Source organism: Empidonax traillii, unplaced genomic scaffold (assembly GCF_003031625.1).
Source record: "Empidonax traillii isolate 1590-97213 ecotype Southwest subspecies unplaced genomic scaffold, ASM303162v1 scaffold758:size305278, whole genome shotgun sequence".
NCBI classification, from domain to species: Eukaryota; Metazoa; Chordata; class Aves; order Passeriformes; family Tyrannidae; genus Empidonax; species Empidonax traillii.
Window position 1 is genome coordinate 98,841 of NW_020955951.1, and position 16,192 is coordinate 115,032.

The 16,192-nt window shown below is 43.0% G+C and overlaps 1 protein-coding gene across 1 annotated transcript in view; it reads right to left on the reverse strand.

The window, feature by feature from the left end:
• Nucleotides 1-4,268: 4,268 nt before the first annotated feature.
• NEDD9 (neural precursor cell expressed, developmentally down-regulated 9) overlaps nt 4,269-16,192 on the reverse strand; it is a 40,524-nt gene continuing 28,600 nt past the window's right edge. Inside the window, exons 3-8 of the mRNA XM_027900952.1 lie at nt 11,631-11,732; nt 10,340-10,441; nt 8,673-9,896; nt 8,246-8,335; nt 6,362-6,946; nt 4,269-6,308 (exon numbers count right to left, since the gene is read on the reverse strand). Coding sequence (XP_027756753.1) covers nt 6,437-6,946; nt 8,246-8,335; nt 8,673-9,896; nt 10,340-10,441; nt 11,631-11,732 — 2,028 coding nt within the window. The 3' untranslated portion in view covers nt 4,269-6,308; nt 6,362-6,436. The remainder of the gene's footprint in view (nt 6,309-6,361; nt 6,947-8,245; nt 8,336-8,672; nt 9,897-10,339; nt 10,442-11,630; nt 11,733-16,192) is intronic.

A 16,192-nucleotide genomic window follows, 5' to 3' on the forward strand; every position in this document is an offset into this window, starting at 1 on the left:
TTTTTTTTTTTTTTTTTTTTTTTTTTTTTTTTTTTTTTTTTTTTTATTTTTTGTGTTCATGGCCACTCAACTTTGTGGCTTTTTCTCTTTGAGCTTAACTGAGAATAAACGAAGACTTTAATCACTGCACAGCAAAATGCCCTGGAGCCTTCTAACTGCACAAAAGGTTTTAAGATATACTTTGATTCCTTTCTGGAAGAAAATTTAAAGCCAGAGCAGGCTTTTTTCTCTCTCTCTTTGTTTTTTTTTTTTTTCTCCTGTCCTATGCTCTCATCTCTCAGATTTTTCTGCTTGTCCTTCACTGTAACCTTCATTTAACCACACTTAAGTCTGCCCTCATATAAATAGCAGATGATTCTGGGACATTGTCATTGCTTTCCTTATTGGCAGTGGTTTGGGCAGTCCCAGCTGCAGGATTGAACAAGATAAAGCTGGCTAAGTAGGAAGCTATGAAGGGCCTCTTGGATTTGGTTTCCTGCAGCTTTGCATCAAGGAAAGAGCTACGATCACTTTTTCTGTAATTAAGGGAAATTACAGGGAAGAAGGAAAAAAAAGTCCTCCTGATCTCAGGGGACAATTCCCCCCGCATAGCAGCAGGACTTTTACATCCCTCCCGTGGCTGACAGAAGCTGATAGCAAGTGTTCATGGAACCAGGGAATTGCGATCTTTGTCTGACCTGATGTTATGTGTAACCTTCTGGGAGCCCGCTGCGTGCGGAGGCGGCGGCTGCCACTTGTGCCGCTGAGCTGAGGCAGCACGCTGCAGATGAAATGAGCTTCACATGTCTCCTGGAGACCAGATACTTTGTGCTGCCTGCTTCTGTTTTTGCCATAAGTCAGCCCGGCGTCTCAAATTGCTGCGTGTACAGAAAAAGATATCCTGTCCCTTTGGTGTTCAGCAGAGGAAAAGAAATGCCTGTCAGGGAGGCGATACAGATGCCGAGATCATTGCAGCTGCAGCAGTGCTCCTTGGGCGCTGGTTTCCCAGGCACTGGGTTTTGCCCTCAGCAGGGACTCAGAGGACTCATGGAAATGAGTCAATAGCAACAAGGGGAGCTCCCATGAGAAATACGGACTGGATGGACTTTGCCTGTGGGGGTGCAGGGCCAGAAGTTAAACCCATGGAGGTGCAGGAAGAAGAAAGCAAACTGAAGTTTGGTTGTAGGTTGAGCCAAACTTGATACTGATACTGTCTGCTGAGAAGACAGAATTTAAGCACAAACTGCTCTGAGTACATTACTATTGCAAATCAAATCCCAGGAGAAATGTGAAAGTGATCTTTTGCTCAGAATTGCCCCTCCCTATGGGCATTTCATCTTCTGCATCCACAAGCAAAGACCATGTCTCTGTAGACATGGGTTTATCAGGAGGAACAAGGAGCTTTTGTCTCCTTGCTGCTTGCCATGGAATGGGGAACTACTGATTTTCTGCTGCCCTGAGAGGCTGAAGATGAAGGCTCTGCAGCATCCAGCAGTGTGCATGCCCAGGTGTGCCCTGAAACTATCCTTGTTGGTCCTTTGCTCTGGGAGGCCACCCCTGAATGGTCCTAGCCACTGACCTGGAAGGTGGTAGGATGAAGAGCACCCTGGTCTGAACCCAGCAGTTTCCCAGAGGATCAAAGCAATGCCCTGGGGAGGTGTCTCCTCTGAGGTCAGGCTTCTGACCGGCTATTTCATGCCCAGCGTAACTCACAGCCACTGAAGATTAAATATTTGGTTTCTGAATGGAGAATGATCTAGTTCCATTTTCTAAATGATCCCCAGGCCAGCAATATGTCCAGCATGGTCAGACCTTGCTAATGATGTAAAATGCACTTTAAATTTAGCTCTAATTCAATCAAAGTAAAATTGCCTCTGAACAGCACATTGGAGGGAAAATGAGGTGGTAAAAGTTATTAAGAGTCTGTGCTGGCCCTCATGCAATGTCCTAGGAAGTTAAACTTCACATCCTTCTTGCTCTCTCTGAAGTCAGCAGGTTTATGAAAAGGTTGGAGTAGATGTTTCTGCTGCAGCCATTCTCTTCATCCAGGTACTCTCAAGCCTGGATTCAGTGTCCCCTTTGAGTCAGGAGAATTTCTGGGCAGGACTTTGCAGCACTAGATAAAACTGTAACTTTGATAGTGAAACACCACACAGCAATATCCAGGGCTCCCAGACAGAGGAAACTGCTGTCTTAAGTGAAATTTCAGTGAAAATTACAAAAATAAAATATTTTTTTAAAAAAGTCTGTGTTATCTGGACAGTCCATCTCTGAGATGGGAAGACCTTCTAGCAGAAAAAGGGCTCCATTGATTTAAAAGTGATGTGCACATGCTGCTTTTGAAACTGCCAGTGTCACAGGTTAAGATGAAATGAACAGGCATATTTTGGAGTTGGAAGGAACACTTTTTGTTGTCCTCTGAGAATGGCATGACCCTGTCTTTGCCCCTGAAATACTCCTGTCTAAATGTGGACGAACGCTGTAAACATTGTGAGAGGAGAAATAGCAAGGGAGGGTTAAGAAAATCCCATGAGTTTCTAAAGCCTTTAGATTGAGATTGAGGCACATTTAAGGTAGCACAGGCAGCCTGGAAGGGGAGGTTCAATAGGGAAAACTGGATTTGGAGCAGAACAGCTACAGATGCTTGGCATGTGGGCAGAGGGAAGGTGTTACTGGTGTAACAACACCAGGAGTGCTGGTGGTAGGTGTGGGAGTGACATTTCTGAAACACAGCCCAGATGTTCATGTCAGAGAATGCCAAAAGCTCCAGGGTCCAGAAGTTATGGGGGATGTGAAGATGCTGGGATGTAACTGAGTATCAGGTGATGGTGTGGGAACTTGGTTTCCTTCAGCCATGTTCCCTGTGCTGGAACAGAAGGTAACAGGTTTACCAAGGCTACAGCAATGCACAGCTACGGAAAATGCAGAAGCTGCAGAGCCCTGGTTTGCAAGAAATGGGAGAGGTAGCAGCAGGCAGTTGTGCAGTGTGAGTTACCTCCTGTGAGGGATCATTACGAGTTGATAGCTTCTCTAAAACCTGCCCATTTCAACATTCTCTCTCTCTCCCTTGCTCATCATCCCAGAAGAGAAAGGAAGCATGTTTCTAATTAATATGAAATAGTAATTACCTAATGTCTGGATTGAGGAGTCATGTGTATTCCACATTTGCGACTAGCGTGAGGCAGACAGCTTTTCCACACTGGACATAAGACAGTCACTTCACACTGGCCATCAACTTGGTTCCCAAACAGCAGCAGCATCTTGGCAACTGCGTGGGGACACTGGCTAAAGGCTCTGTTTTCTATTCTGAACCATTTTGATTGTCCGGTCTCTCCTTTGTTGTTGGCTGACCTTTTTAAATTTAGCAGAGGAACAACAAAGAGCACCCTGGGGATGCAACCCTCCATCACCAGCTGTCCCCTTGTGAGAAAGCGATCAGTCAAACCAGGTACTTTGCCCTCAAGGCTTTCATTGCTCTTACACTTTCTGGCAAAAACATCTTTCATTGGCAGTCGATAACCGGTGTTAAGCACAGAGCCAGTTTCAGGCTTTTTCTCTCCTCCTTGCACCCCAGGGTGTTTGACAGGAGGTAAGGCAGTGCCTTGGCAACAATGAAATATGGAAGTAACTTGTAGGAAAGACTCCGGGCCCCTAAAGTACCAGGTTGTTTCAGGCAGAACCCACACCCACTTAAGGCTCAACTTGGCATGTAATAGAAGAGAAGTACTCTCATCACTGGGTCAGGGGCTAAGGGTGGCTGTAGTGAGCAAAATTGCTTTTTCAGTTCCTACATGGATCATGGCTTCACCAGTAAGTGCTGGAGAGGGGGAGCAGGCCAGAATGGGTGGACAGCCACATCTGTGTCCTGCCACCCCACCTCACTGTGGATCATGTTCAGAGGAGCGGCCCCACTCACCTGAAGGACCAGTGTCTGTGCTATGATCAGGTGGTTCAGGATGCCACTTATGTAGAAGGAATAGACACTGGGAAAGGGGGCAGGAGTGTGGCTCAGTGCACCGTACACCTTGGTTGTATTTTGGACTTGGTATCTTGTGTAGCTGAGTTGGATAAATGCTTCACCTGCTTCTTCTGGACAAGCAGAGAAACTGTCTGTCCCTTTCTCTTAAACCCTCAGATTCTCACTTCATGGTATAAGCATGGACCAGTGAAAAAATGGCAAGTGAATTCCTCATTTTAGAATGGCTTTGGTAGTATCAGCAATCAGCAACATTTCCTTATAACACGCTTAGAGGACTCTGAAAATAAGAAAAAATTAGACCAACTTGGCTCTTTATATGAAAAAGCTAGTAATTTTAATCATTTCAAAATGACTCTCTACAAGATAACAAACTGTAATACAGGGTTGCAATAAAGGTTCTCCTTTGGAAAGCACAAACTATCAACATAAACACTAGACTTCAAATCATATTTTCACTTGCTAAGAATATACAGTGAAAAATTGAACAAGGAATTCCAGAAGAATCCTAACAACACGAGTACAAAACAGGTTCACATGGATTGCTTTTTGGCAACTGGCTATGGGTTACAACAGTGTAACTGCCCTTCTGGGATGTTATACCGGGCCAAGCCTTGAACCCTTTCTGAGCCAGATGGGGGTGTTCTGGCTTCCACTGCCCTCCCAGAAATGTTCTGCAGACTCTGGAAGTGACATTATGATAGTGAGGAGTGATCTTCACTCCAAGACAATACATTAAGGCTGCAGTATTTCACACACTGCTGAAATTTTGTTATCTAAGATGACAAATCCCATTTCAGTAAGGCACGTGTTCAGCTACAATCGGTAAAGGAAGGAGTTAGGCAGAAGTGCCCGTTTTCCATGTGCTGCTGATCTCATGACCATGTAGTTACCAGCGATCTGTCAAGCGCTCAGAATTCATCAATGTGGGACTGCCTTGAATTATGTAAGGAGAGTAGTGTTTCTGCTTTAAAAGTGCCAGAATCACCTGCAATTTACCCGAGGTATTGCTCATTTTGAAGCAAGGCTTTTAGGCTGGGGACCACAGGCAACAGGTGTTCTGGAACTTATTTCAGGGGGTTCGCAAAAGGCAATGAAGACAAATAAGCCAAAACATCTTTTAGAGCAACCAGCATACGTGACATTTCTAAAGGAGTCTACCACTCTGCTAACAATTTATAAGTGTCTACATTAAAAATTACTAGCTGTGTATTTACTGATGCTATGGCCCCATTAAAACAGGAGGTCATTTTTTGGCAGCAGTGTAGTGCAGAAAGGATCAGCACCTACGCAACAGAATTTGAAAAAACAAAAGCCCAGTAGTTGAATAGAAGTCAGAATTGCAATAGATGCAATTAATTCCCAATAATATGTACTAGAAAATTAAGTGCTATTTCTTCATTAAATTGTGTGTATGCTATAGAGATGTTTAAATATTTGTTATTTTAAATTAAGCTTTTTTTTTTTTCCTTCCATACAAATTACAATTTGTATGTTAATCCCTCTGAAAGAGATTGGTATTCTGAAACACTCCTCATCCGCAGTCTCAAAGATGACCCCGATGGATCCTGGGATGCCCTCAGGATAACACTGAGTCCATAAACAATAAGGCTTTCAACCCTGACTGTTAAATTGAATTGCAAATGCAAGTGCATACAAGGTAAAAATGTACGAAATTACATTGCTGGGAATCCATCCACATTTTGAAATCCAATGTTGCACAGTTATTAGAAACAGTGAAATCTGAATGCCATAAGATAGTAACTATGACAATTCTGCCTTCCTCCTTAGAAGGTTCTCTTTCTTACATGGCCTAAAAATGCTTTTCTCCCAAATGCTATACACCTTGCTTGATATGTTGCTCCTTGTAATTGTGCATGTATGTTGGTCAGAACGACCAAATGTTTCACATACCAACGTAACATCCAGAGGAGTTAAACTTCATGGAATTAACCTATAGAAAGTAATTTCTAAGAAGGGAATGGAGTTCTATGAGAACCATTACACTTGCTTCATGGATTTGCTACAGGTAGGTTTCACAACCAAGTCCATGTGCCAGCATCAAGATGGAATGAAACAAGAAGAGTGCAGCATCCAGTTAACAAATATACTGAGGAAACAGGCCGTATATACAAAAGATATGCACTGTTTACCTGACGTGTTAACTCTTAAGGTGCTTAACTGATGTTTTAGGGAATGTAGCAACATATACATATATGCAGTGTATACAAATCTAAACGTGTATAAGAAACGTGATACAGAACCGAACAATATTCCCAGATCCCTGATTTAATTAGACTCTCTAATGCACAAGAATGTATTTAAAATATTTAATAAAAAATATCTAAAAAAAAAAAAAAAAAAAAAAAAATTTAAAAAAAAAAAAAAAAAAAAAAAAAAAAAAAAGATAACATTTACAAAAAAATAGCTCCAGTTTCTCTGCTCTTGTTTTGCTGCTCACGGATTGGATTTTACTGGGTTTCATAAGGACGCCATTTGGACCAGTGAGAGTTTGAACAACTGTGCATGATAAGACAGCTCTGTTACTTGGTCCACCATCTTCTGTAGGGCTGCTGTACTGGGGTAACTCAAGGCAGCCCCCTTGGTGGCCAGAACAACACTCTTCAGCAGTTCACACAACTGGTTGCTGGAGTTCATCACTTTGTTGCATATGTCCTGAGTTGTCATTTGCCTTGCGAGCGTGTCCCCAATGAACACAAGTTTGTGAGCGCTCAAAATGATAAATTTGCTGTGAGCCACAAAAATTCGGGGGGGCTGAGAAGAGTTGACACAACTGAAAAAGGCATCAATGGCATTTAGGAGAGAGTTGAAGTGAGTCTCACATTGGTCAGAGTAGAATAAAAGCAGGCGGCTGTCTTGGGAGGTGGCAGTGCTGTTTTTGTTCTGGAGAGCTTGAGGCGGCTTCCATTTTGAGATGTCATTCTCTACTGGCTTGGTGATCTCTTGCTCCAGACGCTGAAACTGATTGATCTGAAGAGGAAAAAAAAATAAATCTTTCTTCAGAGAGTATTCTTTTAAGATGCTGTTATGTATTACAACTTCACCTTATGCCTCGGGACACCCCCAAGTATCCTAGGCTGACCTTACGCTAAATAAAACAGCAGTAGGTTTTCTAGGATCAAGGGCTTTGATCACCATAAATTCAAACACACTGAGTTCAGAAGGGAAAAACATCTAAAATACTACATTTACATTAAAAAAAAACAAACCACCAAACAACCCAAATTCCTGAATTTACAGGCTGTTGCTCATTTGGAGTATTCTGAAATCACAAGTGAGAGAGATGGATCCAAGTGGCAATGACTCCTACACAATCTTTAAAAAGCTGTCATCACTGTGGGATTTTGAGATGAAAAGCCTTTAACTCTCACATCCTCATTGCTTGTACAGTTTTCTGCCACTTGATATGGCAATAACATATTGAAGAATTAATATGAGGGAAAAGTGGCAGCCCTTAAATCTTACGTGACCTATTTTTTTAAGTGATGTTCAGCATAATATTTAAGTTAATGGTATTGATGTTCACTGAACAGATGTGCAGGCAGAATGTGTGTTCAGCATGGTCCGGTGATTAAGGCTCTGGACTGCAGGTCAGGAAAGCTAAGTTCTCAAGCTGGCTTTGTGACTGCCCTTTCTATGAAACATCAGAGGTTGCTTCTCCTCTGTGGTAAACTTTTGGAGTTTTTAAACCTTCTGCTTTTTATTATCTGTATGCATTGGGCCAACTGCAATGGTGCACTGTATAAAAAAAACAATTAGTCTCTTAAACTGGGATGACTGAAAATTGTTTTGAACTGAGAGGCTTATTCCTGCCATAAGAGATGTTGTTCTAAACGCTGAGACCTGTGGCTGTGCTTCCACTTAACTGTGAAGTGGCAACAAGGAAATAAATAGGGCAGAGATGCTGATCTTCAGAATAACTGCTCTGCAGTAAATACTTAAAATTTCTTTGGTATAAGCAAATGCTGGCACAGGTATACAAGGCCAGGAAGGTGCAGAAGTCTTGATGCTCACTGGTTTCCACTTGGAGTGTGACAGTGGATGTCCTTTTCTTTTGTGTTGATAAATCCCTTAATGCTGGCTGGAGCCTGACTAGCACAAACCCCACATGGGACTTCACTGTGTGTGCTGGCATGCAAATACAGCTTACATGACTCCAGCCTGTGAACACTGCTAAGGGAAGGGCCTCTCCCGCTTTATGTGACCAGTTCTCCTTATATGTGAGGAACACTGCATTTCAGTGTGGCTATAGCACCCAACTGAACATACCTGATGGTGCTCTAGCTCCATTTTGCTCTGCTTGATGATATTTTCCTTTTCCAGCAGCTCCTTCTGTTGCCTTTCAAACTCTTCCTTCCCCTGTTTCACACAACATAAGACACTGTGTTAAATCAAAACTGCTCCTGAGCTAAATAACAACTCTCAGGTCAAGTAAGAGACTGCTCTGTATTGGCTTTTTCACTGGTAGTGCACCGCTAAGAGTACAGAAAGTAAAAGGATGGCGTCGCAGAGCAAAAAGCAATCATTATTACACAGGCAAAATCCTATCTGAGAGGAAGGAACCACCCCGCTGAAATTACTCTTGAATACGTGTTACTGTGACAATCGACTGCTACTTCCTTGCAAGCAGCTTCTGCAAAACCCACAGACAACTCTCGCACAGCCTTCCGCAGAACGAGGCGTTGGGTTGACCTACCTGCAGGTGGACATAATCGTAGTCATCCATCCAGCTCTTCTCGGAGCCTTCGCTGGAGGTACTGTAAGGGTGCTGACCTTGACTCAGGAGCGGAGGAAGGGAACCGCAGTGGTTCTGTGCTTTCTCTCCATGACGCTGCATCGGAGGGTTGTCATAGACACCATTGGGAGTGTTCATTACATTCTCAGGTATGTTTCTGAAACGTGAGCCGCCCAAGGCCTGTTTGAAGAGCACCTCTGCGTTGACGCTGATAGTTGTGGTCAGTTGCTTGGCATCGTCTGGCACTGTCCTGGCCACCATAACAAACCGATCCAGGTCGTCACACTTGTTCTGCGCTCTGTTAACAGCCAGGACATTCAAAGACCAGTTGTACCTGTTCAAGTCATGACTGGTTTGGGTAAGGATCTGGTGAGAGTCCTCCAGCCTTTGCACCTCCCTCCTCATTTTGTTAAGAAGGCTGAATTCAGATAGGCAGGAAGCATTGGCTGCTGATCCTTTTGCAAACTGGAGGTAATCCCACAGCGACTGCTCTACCTTATCCACAGCAGCGTGAATTTCATTGATGTGTTTCTCCATATATCCATAGGACCGCCAGTCTGGTGTAATGAAGGTCGTGAGGTTATTGACAGCTGTCTCCACCATCTGCTGGAGGCAATAGAGCCTCTCTATAGCAGTGTCTGGATCAAGGATTAGCCTTTTGTCCTGCACAGTTGATGCTGAAAAAGAAGAGTCTTTTGATGTTGTTGAGGATGTGGACATATTACTCCTTGTGCTTCCTGTACTGGAGAAAGACAACCTATTCATCCCATCAGTCACATCCTGTAAGCCTCTACTGTCTTGGAGGACTGCTGGTGGCACGTCATATACACCTTCTCTTCCTTCTGCAATGAGACTTTTACTGAGTCCTGCCTGTTGTCCTGGAAATGCAGTTCCCCTCGGGGTGTCATAAACATCTTTTTCAGGTGCAAGTTGCTGTCCAAGAAAATGATTTTGATGGTTCATAGGGACGTCATAAACACTTTGTGTCTGTGGCGTTCCACCCGGCAATAACGGGCTCTCAGGGGAAAATCTATTAAGTTCTTTTCCAGTTGCTTTGGTGATGGGAGGAGGAATATCATATGCTCCTTCTGGTCTTCCACTGTGGCCCAGCGAAGATGAAAAATCCTGCAAATTTTCCCTCAGGCCTGTATCATCTTGGCATGCAGACTGAGGTGTAGCATAGACCTGAAGGACAGAAAGTAAACCATGAAAAAACCTCTGACTAGACAAACATACAGTTATACCTTACATATGGCCTATAAAATGATGGGATGGAAGATCTGCTATTGACTTTCAAAGAGTCAGCTACTTACCTGAGTTTGACTCGGATTCAGTTTTAGTATCTCACCTTTTATTATTTATCTTGATGCAATTTTCATAAGCAGCAAAATCCAAAGAGACAGCACGCTGCCACAAAGATAGTGTAGGTCTAATTATCAATTCATAGCCCATAACCTTAATTTTGGGGCAGTGCTTCACTTTACCAGTTTTAGCAGTTTAAGAACTTAAGGAAATCCTTGAAGTGCTGAATCTCCTTTTCCTTCAGGATTATACATGGATTCTTGTTTGAACATGTCTTTGGTCAGACATGAAAATAAAGGAACTTGTCGAAACAGACTAATACTTACCCCTTTGGCAGGTGGTATGTCATACACTCCTAAAGCTTTTGCTTCTCCCATGTGAACTGGAAGTCCAGGCCCCTTAACTGATGTGGGGGGAATGTCATATACCTGAACAAAGAATAAACTGGTTACAGTCACCTCAGCAAAAGTTCTGATCTCAGATGAGTTTTCTTAGTTTCTGTGTTTCCTCTCAAACACTCTGAACATGATCAGAGTTCTTCTAGTTTGTTTCGTATGGGAGAAATGCTTGGATTTGCCTGGTATTTTGGACAGTTGGGAGAAAATGCACTTTGCTAGGTCTCCTTTGGGCAGCTGTGTAGACAGCAGGCTGGAGAGGTGAAGTAACAGCTGACTTCCATCCTGAGAGTTAAATCAAGGTCAGTCTACTATGTATCCCTCTTGAGGTGACAGGGGAACACATGCGACCAGAACTGATCACAGCCATACTGACAGAGATTAGAGGGGTTGAGAAATAGGCCTGTACGAGTACACCCTGAACTCTCTGAAACTAATGCTGTCCCTGTCATCATCGCCCATCTGCTTTATCGGGCGCACTGTGAGCTGTCTTTCTAGCAGACAATACAGCTGTCAGGTATTTCAAGCATCAGACTTGGTGGCTTGTCCTACATTACAGTGGGTTTTGCATGTGGTCTGAGGCCACTGTCTGAATGTCTCTTGACCCAGACTTCCTAATGATTCCAGCCAATCGGTGTCAGTCTGTGTTAGGTACTTCTGGATTTCAACACTCTTTCCTCAAGGAGCTGCTCTGTCCGAGAGCTCTGGAGAGATGCAGGGTTGTTGAGTTACAGGTCCGGCAAGCATCCACTTTACATTGTGGTCCTTGGGATTGAATGCTAAAGGTGTTCCCCAGAACAAAGATATATTTCAAGTTCAGTGACATGGTGCAGTTGATATGTGGAGAAAACAACTCCCTGCATAGCAGCTGTTCATCTAGGCGATAATTTTACCCTTACTGAGTGAATTACTGTCAACTATGCAAAAACAAAGTACAGGAAAAAAAATCGTTCCCAGGCAGCAAGTTTATTCTGTTTAGATATACTCTTTGATCAAAACACAGAGAACAAATGGGACTTTTGCGTTTGGTGTGCTGCCAAATCTTAGTCAACATCAAACACAACTTTGAAATACTTCTGTGATCTGTGAATAAGCCACAGCATCTAATTAAAACATATTTTCCCTGTGAAACGAGAGAATTTGCACTACTCGTAAAATTCTGGTAGAAATTCATTACCCTTTGTGCCCTGTCAGCCCTGTTGGCACTTTTATTGGTACCTACCCCTTGGAGAGGGCGAACAGGGGGGATATCGTAGGTATCCTTCTGGTATTTGGAAGGCAGTTCATAAACATAACCTTGTCCTGACCTCACTGGAGTTATTACCTGTGGATAAAAGAAAACAAGGAAACGTAAGTCTCTGAGAATCTTGGCATGCTCTCTTTGTTACTGCACAGGGTATAAACAATCCAGTCCTATTAACGTTCACGCTTCACTTGGCAATGTTAGAAACACCAGTCTACATACACTTCTGAGAGCTGAACACCATAATATGACTGTTAGTAGCTACAAATGCACCATCTTTTCTTTCCAGACCAGTCCTGACACGTCTGCTTCCTTTGCTACTGCTCTACAATATCTTCCATTTGTCAAGCACAGATTCTCCAGCAGGTCTGAGAGCTCGGTCTCTTCCTCCCACTGATCTCCCATTAGCACAGACCACACGAGGTAATGGTTACACCATCCATTTGTTGAGATGAAGGCTGTGTACATGCTAATCCTACCAAGTGTGTGGCCCCACTTATTGTCAGAGGCTTGAAATACAAGGTTTAGCCTCTGGGAGTCTACCTCTTTACTTGCAGAGGTATTTCCAACCTACTATGGCAGGATTGATTATGTTACTGTGCTCCACAGCACAACATCTTGGAGAACTGAATGGGAGCTGTGGCTTTGAAAACTGTTTGCATAGAAAGGCTATGCTTAAACCTTCCAAAGCAGGATGTTCAATTTTGCTGTCTCTGGTTTTTCTACATTAGTGGCTAAGAGATGGGAAATGTTAAGCCATTCTTCAAGTTTATAATGAAATAACAGCCTCAGAGAAACAAAAAAGCTTAGAATTTACATTTTTGGACATTTTGTAAACCATTAACTACCATAATGACTTCAAATAAAATCTTGTGAAAAATAAATGCCTTATGTCTTGGACAGCATCTGCACGGCAGAATTTCAATATAGTGTGGTACAAAAGAAATGTCACCTAACCCCAAAAAAGAGCTGGGTTTGTAGTAGAAAGGCTGACAACTTAACTTCTGCTGATACTATTTAGCTCTAAGAAAAAATATAAATACTGTAACTCGAAGGCATAAAATGGTAAATTACATAGGCTCGTACAAAATGTGGCTTTGTACTCAGCTGGGGAAAGTTTTGTACCACAGCTACCTAACTTTGCAAATGTATGCAAGACTGAGATCAAATGCTCAGTCAAAAACCTGTAACAGTTTTTGTTGTAAGGAATCCTAGCATCTGCCAGATTTCAGAGTGAGTTCTGCTTGACTGAGGTCTTCAGGGAAAGTCCCTCATGCTAACCTGCTAAGTCCTCTCTGCTATTTTAACAACAGGGGCTTTCCTTCTTTTCACCTGCTGCCCAGATATTGCTGGGCAATCTCTGTCCCCGTACCATGAACCAATCACTGAATCCTCCCCCTGAGGCGGCTGCCATGTCAACACACAGGCTTGATTCAGTGTGAGTAACCCAAGGCAGTGCTCCTGGCAGCACCAGTCACTGCGCTGACTGCATGTGCCTTAAGGGAAGGAGAAACATTCATGCCTGGAAGCGGGGGAAGACAACTGCTCTTCCTTGAATTAGCAACTGAAGACAGGAACTGGAATCGGTACAGTCTCCAGGGAGCTGGGTCAGTTCACCTCTGGGTCAGTTCTCTCAGAGAACTCCTGCTAAATTGGGTGTGTGGTTAATAGGGCTTACATATGTACAAGTTTTTTTTTTAAAGAATCTAAAAATGTACTGTATTTATGAGAGACTGTTCCTCTCCCATGGAGTCATCTGCTAAATTGTAAAAGGTATCTACAGGCAAAACTTCTAAAGAAGTTCTTTCTGAAGTTACTGGAAGCTTCCAACAATGGATCGCTTCAGACATTATCCCTCCCAGGCCACTTTCATGTAATACTGGGATTATTTTGTTTGCCTGAGAAAATTCTAACTTTACCAACATCACTTCTTCATGCTTTTTCTGCCAGTAAGGGCTAGTGATCAGACTAGTATACTTTGCCATATGTATTTTGCATCCTTTTCTTTTTTCCCAGCTGTGTGCTGGCAGTCAAATGCTTTCTACCAAAGAACAGAAGGATTTGGTTTTAAGCAATGTTTACTCAGAAGTTTCTTCCAGGGGCTCAAAAATTACAGTCGTGAAAATGCTTCAGTAATGAGTCACTGGGTGTTCAAAAGTGTTCCTCTGGGAGAACAGACAACATACAGTAAAAAACAAAGGGCTGTTTCCTGGGTAGCCCATCTCCATGAGAAGCCCCTTCTGCTGCTGTGAACACTGTGGCATTAGGCTGCTTGCTAATGTGCTGGGAAACTGCTTGACCATCCCAGAGAAAAGCAACAATGCGATTTTAATGGCAGGCAGCAAGAGGCTCCGTGCAGTCCAGCAAGTAGGGAGGAGCAGTGCACTGCTGTGATTTGTCTCTGCTTTACCTGATGGTTGTTGCCTAGTCAGGCAAAGCAGCAGTCGGGCAGTGTCAGGCTCCAAAAAGACAGATAGTGGTCCCTCAGTCTGAAATTTTTATCCCTTGCTCAGCTGTGTTCTACTCCAGAAGCCAAACTCTATCTTAAATCCAGAGCAGGAGTAAAAATGACTTGATCTCCTCCAGGTCTCAGGTTTGTAATGCTTCTGACAGTTCTGCCTGTGGAGGCAACAGACAGCACCTCTGCAGAACCTTTAGGACACCTTAGTTCTCAAAGACTTGCACAGAACTTTAGAGAAGCGTCTTTAAGCAGGCTCGGCAGTAACTGTCCTACCCATCTTAGGACTAAACTCACTCAGGATACAAGACACCACCACTCTCTTCTTGCTCAGAGAATCAATCTCCACGAGCAAAATCACAGGCCTCTAACATAAAAAAAGGGAGCCGATCCGAGCAGCTCAGGTAATAAGCCACAGAATCACAGAAAGTTGGAAGAGACCTTTACGACCTTCGAGTCCTACCGCAAACCTAATGCTGCCAAGTCCACCACTAAGCCACGTCCCTAAGTACATGCCTGTAAACCCCCTTGCTCTTCTTGTTAAACATGGTTGTTGTAGGTAAACATTGCTTTTGCAAAAACAATCTCTAGTTGCAAAGCAGATGATATCTTGCACTGTGGAGCCTGAAACATACATGGAAGAGAAGCTGTGCTCATGCCCAGCACCTGCAGAGAGATTCTCTCTCACTCTGCATACAGGAGTTTCATGCAGCTGCATTTACTCTTGTAGCTCATCTTTAGAGACCCTTCCCATTTTTCAAAAAATGCTGACATACCAGATGCAGTCTGAAAGGTTTACAGTACTACAAGGCTGCTGGTTTTATTTACTGTGCTCTGATACAATTCTAAAAAACTACACTGAGGCTAGACGGGACAGATGAAGGAAGCCAGTTTTATTCAGCATTAGACTTTTTATAACATCTGTCTTGACACTTTCGCACTCTCCCAGACCTGACCAACTTGAAGCAGTGGTCAAGCAGCATCACTCCTTCATTTGGTTGAAACAAACCCCTGCTGTGGGTGCTTCCAGCTGTTGTCAAAAAAAGTGAAAGGTTAAAACACAAAATGCCTGATTCTGGGTATTCAGGAGTCCAGGCTGCTTATATGAGTGACTATGGACAGAAGACCTGAGCTGCTCTGCTTAAGGTGGCATTGATTTTCCAAATAAAAATGTATCGGAGGCTTCTGTGCCCGCTTCTTTTCAGGTTTCTGAAAAAGCTATATAAAAGGCATAAAGTATGACCTTAAGAAACCCAGCAACAACCAAAGTTTGTTGATAACATGAAAAACAATTTTTTTCTTCCAGTGACTCAGGTATATTTTCCTGTATGGAGCATTATTGTCCAGTAACAACATGTTGTGAGCAATTCCATCATAAAATTCCCTGGAGACGCTAATCAGGGTCTTTACTGAGTACAACAATGTTTCCCGTTGTACCTTTTCTTCCAACACTTTTTGTTAAGCCAAACGTGCCATGCCTCTGGACTGCTTGTTTCTAGTCAATTCACATCAGAAGCAGCTCATCACCAAAACGAAACACATTGTAACTGTAATTCAAAGAATACCCACCCTACTTGACAAAGTGAAAATGAGGAGCGTTTGTTCTTAGTCTCATTTCCCCAAGAGGTGACCTCACATGGGACGTCAGAACACATGGTTGCACTGCTTCTTCCGAATGAGGAAGAGAAAAGTAGCTGGGCCAGTGAAGTAAGAAAGGTACCAAACCCAGTCAAAAGTAACTTTTGATTTTGGATATTCACCCATAAATACATTAAACAAACTTGCTGCTTCTGGATGGGATGCTCAGCCCTTTCAATGCATTATGGAACCATTTTTTATGGTTTCCACTTTTGATGGCAGTTAACTTTTGAATATGGACTTTAAAATAAGGAAAGAGGTGACTGCAAAGAAAATATTCCCCTTGTCTCACTTCTAGCACAGAGATAGCAGCCCTGTCTGGTACTCAGAAATTTATTTTCTAACAAATGTCATTGAACTTCGTACCTCATGAGGATTATTTTTCCTTTTACCTCTTCTCTTTTAAGAATGCCTGTGGTCATCAAAGTTTAAATAATCCTGCATT